Source organism: Argopecten irradians, chromosome 7 (genome assembly GCF_041381155.1).
Source record: "Argopecten irradians isolate NY chromosome 7, Ai_NY, whole genome shotgun sequence".
Taxonomy (NCBI): Eukaryota; Metazoa; Mollusca; class Bivalvia; order Pectinida; family Pectinidae; genus Argopecten; species Argopecten irradians.
In genome coordinates this window covers 2,915,735-2,925,999 of record NC_091140.1, presented here as the reverse complement: position 1 = coordinate 2,925,999, position 10,265 = coordinate 2,915,735, and the positions used below count along the sequence as shown (strand labels likewise).

Below are 10,265 nucleotides of genomic sequence, written 5' to 3'. Positions count from 1 at the left end.
ACACCAATTATTGTTCAAATGATGAATATCATTTATGCTCTGTCGGCGGTGGAGCATCTTTAATATTGAACGGTGTTTGAATTAAAATAACAGAATTGAAGTGAACAGTCGGGCAAGGATAGCTAAAGTCGGTAAAAATGGTGTGAATGTATCCAGTATAATTTCTTATGAAATGGAAAAATAAAATCTCTCGTCAAAATCTGTCTGCGTACGAAGAAATTGATTTAAAGTATGGAAATTCTAAAACGTCCTCCCGGCTCACTATGTCCGTGGTTACATTTCCACGCAGCCTTCAATGCTTTCAACTTTTCTTTACTTTAATGGTCAGAACTGGGAAACTAAGCAGAACTTGACCGTCGTATTAATATGTGAGAACTTTTGGAAAGCCAATGAACGCATTTAGACTGGTTTTCTTTGCCCGACTATTCACTTTAAGGAATATTCAAGCTATGACAAACATATGTGTATCTCATGTCACAAACTGCTGTCATGCAAAATTATTTCATTAAATAGTATATAAATATATTTTGGGTAAACAGACGATGAAAACTTTGTGTTGTAAAAAGGAAAGAAAGACAAAGAAAAAAAAACGAAAAAATAATTTGTCAGGTTCTACCGAGATTTGAACTCGGATCGCAGGATTCAGAGTCCTGAGTGCTAACCATTACACCATAGAACCTGGTTGAGGGAAGGGCAGTATACATTTGATATAAAACTTTGAAGTAGTGCTTTACCACTTTCGTTTCATATTTACTCAGTATTAAACAATATTAATAGGTTTAACATTGCTTTAAACAGACATTTTAACTTAATTCGTCTTAAATATACCAAGACACCGTCTCATTTGGGGTATAAAACGTTTAAACCATGGTTTAAAATGCATTGTTTTGTTACTCCGATGACCTCTTTCCATATTATTATGGGTGTGGATTTTCGTTGGTGTTGACCAATCAGATTGCTGCAGACACGGGGAAACCCGTAAGTTCTGCGAATGCGCCAGAGCTATATTTACCCGAATTAATCAGCCAGTGGATATATTGCTTCATATCTTGGACGGGTGACTAAAGCGGACTAGCTCTAGATTTCGTGAGTAATTATTCTTATTCTCTCTTTCTGTTACCGATTTTTGTGACACAGTGGACTTATATTGCACACTGAATGACAGACTGTCTGTAGACTGAGCTCTGTTTATGCGGGAAAATCCGTCAGGCCATTCAATGGGGTGTCTGCTGGGCTAAGTCATATGACCCAGTTCTAATACACAGTCTGTTGTCATCTTCTGGGAGTATTTTATTTGTGCTTTGGCTTTCATGTTGGTAAGGTTTTTCTTTAATTAGCATACTGGATTACAAATACGTTGATGCCATAGTTGCATATCACACCTTGATGGGCGTGGCAGATGCAGTGTAGAGGAGATGCATGGACTGTTTTTTGTGACACGGAGTACACGCCCACTCTCCCCTTCTCTGGCCCCATCTCAGGTGTGAGCGTGCACCCCCTCCCAGGGAAACCGTCTGGTATTTAGACTATGTCATTATGTTGTCAACTACCCTCACGTGAACCTAATTGTGAAAGATGTAATCCAAAGGTAAATTTACCTGTGTATTACACATGTGTTTATACAGGTAAACAAATCACCTGTGTATTTGTGTATTGCTATGATCAACAGACATTACTCGGATACATTATTTATGTTGTTCCCTAAGCGAAAATGAAGGAGTAGGTTAATTAATGGCCAAAAAATAAGTTATACAACACAAACAAAAACTAAAATTACCCTGAATTGTCGACCTTTGCGATCAATGCAAGACTGAGATACTGCGTACTATATATACTGTATACGTACATAAAACTTACTAAGTATGGTACGTCATAAGTGCAAGTCAAATACTGGCCGACCAATGATCACTTATGAGCTAGGATGATTTTTAGTGTCGGCTAACACACATGTATATAAATGCTGTCAGTTTATGTTTTGTGTATTGCTGAAAAGAGCATTAATCTTTAGACAATTGTTTAATTTACATGCAACACATTTTCATCAGATATTTGTGAATGTTTTTATTTTGTTACATGTATTGATATAATGTTCCAATAAACATGTCCATGTTTTCCCAACAGACGGGGTCTTCTTAATTAGCATATTGTATGACTCAACTTTCATTTTCACTAAAATACATATGGTACATATATATACACAGCCTATAGATGTCACTGAAAATGGTGCACTCGTCTGATTGACTATATGCATGTTACCCTGACCATGTCGGGCAGATGTTTTTCGTTTGTGGTGTTACAGGAGAAAGCTTATTGTTAGACTGATGCTAATATTTTAAACCTTTAAAATAAGTAGATATTGAGGGTCAGCTATAGGTGTGAAGGTCACAGACAGATGGTATGACGTACATATATAGATAATGGATCTATTGTACTTTAAGGTATTGTGTTGAAGATTGTCTGATTATAGAGAACAACTTAAAAATCAATTATAAGTAAAGGACTGGCAAGAAGTCTATTTTGAGTTTTGTTTATCAATAATTTGTCTGCTGTTGACGGAACTGACAGACAACTCCAGGTTAATACAACAGGTGCTACTGCATTGTTATAATCTGTGTGGGTCAAGTTGTCTATTATAATGATAAATAATGACAGTGTAAGGATGTCATTATTTTATGTACAGGTAGGAGTTTTTGATGTCATTAACTTATGTGGTAGATCAAGTACAGGTAGGTGTTTTTGATGTCATTATTTTATATACAGGTAGGTGTTTTTGAGGTCATTATTTTACGTACAGGTAGATGTTTTTGATGTCATTATTTTACGTACAGGTAGGTGTTTTTGACTGTAACAGTTAGATAAGAGGTGGCTGTATATACCTGGTTTGATCGATCCCCGTGTCTCGACTACGTCAATATTTATAGGACGGTAAAGATTGTGTAATACGTGTGTTGAAGCAGGTGTATTCAGAGTTATTACTTCACGTCGGCCAGCATATAAAACACACTGATATGCATGATGTAGCATTATACCTGCCATATGTTCAACCAATTGCGGATTTGATGATAATCTGTCCAGCTTTTAAAAAAAATAAAAACCAGGTACTGTTATGTCCTTGATCAAAACAAAGCAAGATTTCATTGAAACAATTTGATACACAAGAACATATTTACCTGATTTAAACAAGTCATGTCTATAAATACATGTATTGTGAATTGTATACATGCTACTGAGTATAGTATATGTATGTGAATTATGTTTGAAACCGAAAAAATATTTACTTAAACTAATAGATCCGAGTTACATATTATGCTTTTATCAAATAAAATTATAAAACTTTACTATAGATTTTGCAGAAATATGCACCACTGTACATGTGATAGGAACAGGAATTGTGGATGGTCAGAACAGGGTTTGAACCTAGGACCCAGAATACACTAGCCTGAACAGGGTTTGAACCTAGGACCCAGAATACACTAGCATGAACAGGGTTTGAACCTAGGACCCAGAATACACTGGCCTGAACAGGGTTTGAACCTAGGATCTAGAATACACTAACCAGATCAGGGTTTGAACATAGGACCCAAAACACACTAGCCAGATCAGGGTTTGAACCAATGACCCAGAATACACTAACCAGATCAGGATTTGAACCATGGACACAGAAGACACTAACCAGATCAGGGTTTGAAGCTTGGACCCAGAGTTTGAACCTAGGACCCAGAATACACTAGCCAGATCAGGGTTTGAACCTAGGACCCAGAATACACTAGCCAGATCAGGGTTTGAACCAAGGACCCTGAATACACAAACCAGATCAGGGTTTAAAACTAGGACCCTGAATACACTAGCCAGATCAGGGTTTGAACCAAGGACCCTGAATACACAAACCAGATCAGGGTTTGAACCTAGGACCCAGAATACACTCACCAGATCAGGGTTTGAACCTAGTACCCAGAATACACTAACCAGATCAGGGTTTGAACCAAGGACCCAGAGTTTGAACCTAGGACCCAGAATACACTAGCCAGATCAGGGTTTGAATCTAGGACCCAGAATACACTAACCAGATCAGGATTTGAACCTAGGACCAGGAACACTATAGCGAAATCCACCAGTCAGAGTCCAACTCAATACAGAACCGTTATTTAAACGGAAAAATGCATGGGGTTTGCACCCAGGACCTCGATCTGAATACCATAGTCAGTTGATGCTCTAAACACCAATATTATGCTACCAGTATTTGATTACGTGTTATAGTGCTACAGGCAGCTCAGATGTGATTTATATGTTTATTGGGTACGATGTAATTATATTTAGCCTCTGACTTAATCTGTACATGGATCCAATCCATGTGACACGTACATACTCAGTACATCAAAATATCCCACGCGATACCAGGACACTCTGACACATCCTTTTTACTTTTGGCTGTTCAAAAAATTTGATTGTATCTGTCACAATTGTAAAATGTTTCGGTTTGAATGTCTAAAAAATGAGCCTATAGCTAATCTGACCTCTGATTAGTCATGTAAATGACATGTCTTAACAATTTTTTTGTCAACTTCATGATATTCAAGGTCTTTCAGAATTTGGCGTTAATAATTTGTAATTTACATGTGAGCTTGTAAATGATACCAGTATATGTATAGACTATTATAGGGGCCAAATCTCTAATGACAGAAACCTCCAGCCAGCTGATACCCGACGCATTGTTCAATGATACGGGCTATTTGACACTGAATTCTTCGATCTACACAAGATGGAGATATCTTTAATTCATTAGCTGTACTTGTACATGGATGTACTACGATCTGGGAAGAAACTATACTGTATTGAGTTCAGACGGAGCCTCAGGAATTTAATGTTTACATTGTGAATTGTGTTTGTGAATTAGCTTTTTGAGTAATTATCTGACCTTGTAATTTTTTAGCTTTAGAGGTCATGCATTGTCATCTTAGGTTATGAGTGCATGACATTGCATGACTGAGAAAGCAGTGCCTATCTCTCATCTTCTCTGCTGGCTGTTTAGTAGTCGTACAAGGTTCTCATGGCCTACTGATAGTCAGCTGTCCGCATGAGCAGTGATGTGTGAAATTCCATGGAATTTCAACAACTTCGCTAAAACAGCTCCGTGTATTATTGTATAATATTAGCCAATATTGTTACCTGTGACAAGATCCTACACAGGCCTTGTTCTTCTGTATACATCAATTTACTCTCTCTATCCAGTGTACGTTAAGACTGGCCTACAATTTTAGGTAATTGGGGGTAGACTGGTGCTGTGTGCAGATATTGTGAACAAATTGTAGCAAAACCTAAAATATCTATATATCTAAAGAAACTGACAGCAGTTTGCCAAAAATAACTCATAATTTAGATATAAATTCAATCTTGGAGTCCTCTTCATTGCTTTGATCTATTTTATTGTGTTAAATAGCCAGGTAGATTTTACTGTAGATATATAATGATATCGCGTTGTTAGCCCCCTTAATCTGCTGGTATCTGAACTGTTGTATGACAGTCATAAAAAGGGATAAGGGACTGTCATATCAGTAATTTAGTATACAACTGATCAGCTGATTGCCTGACTCCAGCTGGCCTGCCAATATTTATTTGAAATAATACTAATCATGACCAGAAGATGTATATATATGTAGCTATAATTCCATGACATATTGGCCTAAAAAGCAAAAGCAATGACAAATCATTATCTGTGGCTATAATAGGTCTGTGGCTATAATAGGTCTGTGACAATCCTAGTCTAAGCTGCTAGAGCGTTATAACAGGTCCTTTATCACTTACACTAGCTGTTATGTAGCAGATATCACTTATCACTAAAAGCAATATACTTACTAGCTGTATCACTGATACTAGTAGCAGATATCACTTATAACTAGCTGTTATGTAGCAGATATCACTTATTTTTTTTATACTAGCTGTTATGTAGCAGATATCACTTATACTAGCTGTTATGTAGCAGATATCACTTATACTAGCTGTTATGTAGCAGATATCACTTATACTAGATCAATACTAGCTGTTATGTAGCAGATATCACTTATACTAGCTGTTGTATACTAGTGTTATGTACAGATATCACTATACTAGCTGTTATGTAGCAGATATCACTGTACTAGCTGTTATGTAGCAGATATCACTGATACTAGCTGTTATGTAGCAGATATCTATACTAGCTGTTATGTAGCAGCTTCACATTCCCTTGACTGAGCATCTCAGCCTTGTGTTGTGGCTCAGTGCTGGGATAACCCTAGAATGCATGGGCATCTTAGTTATGTATAGGTGTCTGAGGTTGAAGGCAAGACACTTATTTGATCATCTAACAGTCACTCAGTCTAGTGGCCTGAGGTTGGAATCTGTAGACACCTCAGATACAGATTCCCACACTATATACTATGATCTTTGACTGCATGTTGTTGATCTGTAGTGTACAAGTTTGAATCCATCGCTTTTGTCCTTGTTGTTTTCTATGGGACTGTTTAAGTGACTCTGATGATACATATCTATATAGATGTCAGTTGTTTCTCAGACCTGGGATGTCAAAATAAAGTTATCTGATACTTTATGCTACATTACAGGTAGCCAAACTGGTTAGTCCATGGCCCCCATTAGGTTCTCTCCTGTTACTTCACCCAACCCATTTAAATCCCACTGAAACATGAACTCAGTGAGTTTGACAATTCGTTGGCCTACCTGGCCTACCTATACCCTACAGCCAGACGTACACAGTGAGTTTGACAATTCGTTACGGTAGCCTACCTGGCCTACCTATACCCTACAGCCAGATGTACACAGTGAGTTTGACAATTCGTTAGCCTTCCTGGCCTACCTACCCTACAGCCAGACGTACTCAGGGAGTTTGACAATTCGTTGGCCTACCTGGCCTACCTATACCCTACAGCCAGACGTACACAGTGAGTTTGACAATTCGTTACGGTAGCCTACCTGGCCTACCTATACCCTACAGCCAGATGTACACAGTGAGTTTGACAATTCATTAGCCTACCTGGCCTACCTACCCTACAGCCAGACGTACACAGTGAGTTTGACAATTCGTTAGCCTAGCTGGCCTACCTACCCTACAGCCAGACCTACACTTCAGGTAGATCAATTTGGATCTGATTTCCATCAAGTTTGATGACTGTGATTTACAAATGTATAACATGTAAACAACCTACAAACTGATGTGTTTAACAAGTTTAAATAATTCATGTTGCTTGCGGCAGCAATAATTTCATTCACATGAAGAAACATCTGTTTTATGTATAGCGACAGTCGTTAGAACATCTGTAATGGTGCTAGATCAAGTTAATCACAGGTAACTAGCTCAATCTGGCCATTGTTTGGAGGGTCCGGGTGCGAACCCCAGTCTGATGTGCATTTTTCCACTCCTGCTACATTTGGTGCCTGTGACCAAACCCTGTTTTAAGCATTAGTTCACTGAACGATGGATTTCCGAACCTCAGCATGGGTTCAGGTTGATTGCCAGGGACCAGGTAGCTCAATCAGAATAGAATGCAGTTAAAGTTTATGGGGTTCCGGGTTTGAATCCTTGTGTGGCTGTGCATTGTTCTGTTGCCCCTACACTTCAAACACAAAGAGATTGTTATAATAATTACTTGTTTTTGAAAAGAATGCATTTTACAGTCATTATATATATAATACTCATATCAAACAAGTAATAAAACCAATTATAAAGGTACACAGATTATAGAAACAAAGATTTTGTTTTATGTACATAGTATGTATGGATGTATAGTACTGAAGGGAAGATAAATGGACTGGTCTGTGCTGTTACACCATAGATTATACCTTAATGCTTTGGATAGTAGCATACAAATGGAGATATAAGCTACTACAAGGAGTATGCGGTGTCAATTATATATCGATCACAACATTTGACTGTTCACAAATTATTTGTGCAGAGATCTAATTTTAACATGCACAGAAAGTCAACAAGTCTAATCGGAGAAGTGACATAACATGTCTTCCTAAAATTCTGTTTTATCTGTAAACAGCTAATAATCGTATTGAAATCTCTAGTAAGCTCATGAATGTTGTTTGTATGCTAAGATTGATGACGTTAGAATAAGGAGATGTTGTTACAGTGAGTCAGTGTATACCTGGGAAATCCAAATCCTATATACATGCCGTTTACTGAATACAAACAGGTATAGATAAGTTAATGTATATTGTGTTTTAAATGGTATTAAAAGTAAAATTAGACTACATGTATTAATGGACCTAATAAGACAGATATACTAGGCTTATGGACATAAAATTTAAAAATGTGTTTGGTTGTATCTTGTTTATTTGGAATTTGGATCAATTTTATTTAAACTTGCTTTTGTAATCTTGAGATATAGTCATGGACGTAAAAAACACAATCCTTGACTGCTTGCTATATATAGAAACGACTGCTTGCTCTACGTACAGTGTAACCTGTCAAAATTGGCTCTTGTCCAATCCGAATCCCTATATATGTATATCTTGAATTAATTGTATGGTATTTTCCTTCTTAATTATAGTAACTAAAGCTGTGTAGTCTACAAACTTGTCTATAGCAACGAAATATACTGATCCTGATGAGAAAAGCTATACTGTATACATCTAGACCTTCTTTAGGTTTTGTCACTCTGAAATTATCAAACAAATACTCTAGCCTACTATATATATAGTGTTCTGTCATTCTTCATGGGCTACCTACAGTAGTACTAGTTGATTCGCCGCATCATGAAGTGGATGAGAGAAAGCGGACATCAAATTGTTCCTGAGGTCAGATCGTAATGCCTTTTGACCTTTTCATTCCGGCAATATGAAATAAAAATAAAATCAATTGAGAGCTGACGATGTTTGTTGTCCAATGTGTTTTAATACAAATTTGTAATGAGGCTGGTTACCCCGTTGGAGCCTCATTAATGTGTGACATAACTGATTGTCTTGTCAACAAGTTTTCTTTCCTTAAAGCGGACCTACTTACAAGGCATACATAAACTGAAGATAAAGTGTCCTACAAGATCTGCTCTTGTTGTTAATATTTATTGCACAATTTTTTTTTAAATTTTTGGTTACATAGATGTTGAAATTTACACTAGTTTCCCCGTCAGAGCCTTGTATAATTTGTTGTTGTGTATACATATAATCAACGCTGATCCGGAGGATGCCGATGACCAGTTTCCTGGCGAGTGTCAGCAACAGGATTTGTACAGGATCCAGTCAGGACCCTTTCCAAGACATCTTAAGGGTTTGTCATGAGGCCCATAAAGGGGCAATCATCTGCAAACAATTTAAAAAATTCAACAAAATAAAGTTTTCGAGAACTTTCTTTTGCTTGAAAGTTTGTAAAATTTGTTAAAATGTGGATACAGCCTTTTATGTGGTCAGTTTAAATATTTGGTGTGGTAAATTTAATAATTGTGATTTTTCTTGCTTTACCCTGGTTTGAAACTAAACCTTAATTGACCCCATATAATATGTAAATGATGCAGTTCAATATGAGTGTATTACGCTCCAACACTGACAGTTATCATTCTGATGCTCAAACACATGTACACTGTCAAACATGGATACCCTTTTAACATCGTTGGTGTTTGAGGTGGAAAAGGTAGGTGCTAGCTTTCTACAAGTTGATGTATAAAGTTTCAAAGATTCTATTTTCCCTGGATAAGCTGGACACAAAATGATGCACATGCATTTGATGTTCTTCATTTTTTTTACGTTTCTTGGTCTTTTTTTTAAATTTTTCTCTGATCAGTTGTGCTTCTGACTTTAAAATTAAGCCAGACTCATCAGACTTAGCGATAGTTATTCCAGCAAAATATTGTTTTTAAAACACCAGCTGGGCTATATTTTTCTTCCACAAACATTCTTATTGAAGTTACGTCTATAAGTATATATATAACTGGTTGAAGGTGATAGTGAATATCGGTGATCATGTATCAATGATACAGAACATGGTCCTATGTGTATTGAATTACAATATTGCACCTAAAACATAGGTACATCAAAACAAAAGCTGTTGTGGACACAAAATCAGACAAAATTTGCATTATATTGTTGATGATTGGCTGTTTTCCTGGACAAACACCTTGACATGATATTATTGAGGTTTTAAGCTGAAGGTTACTCTCACACTTATACACTGTGTTAAAAGTGTAATCAAATATATAATATAAGTACTTAGGTAGTGGATGCAGTTAAAGCAATTAGCAACTACAATTAGTACACATAGCAATTGTATTAGCATT

The 10,265-nt window shown here is 36.8% G+C and overlaps 1 protein-coding gene across 3 annotated transcripts in view; it reads left to right on the top strand.

Annotated features, from left to right (window-relative positions):
* The first annotated feature begins 970 nt into the window (after positions 1-970).
* LOC138327145 (uncharacterized) overlaps positions 971-10,265 on the top strand; it is a 129,906-nt gene continuing 120,611 nt past the window's right edge. The window contains exon 1 of one of the 3 annotated variants that reach the window (XM_069273134.1): positions 971-1,086. Coding sequence is in view for 2 of the 3 variants with exons in the window: in XM_069273129.1 (XP_069129230.1) it covers positions 9,581-9,622 (42 nt within the window). In the remaining variant the exon portion in view is untranslated. Of the gene's footprint in view, positions 1,087-1,295; positions 1,317-9,469; positions 9,623-10,265 lie in introns of those variants that run through there. The other 2 variants (XM_069273132.1, XM_069273129.1) reach the window with 2 other exon arrangements.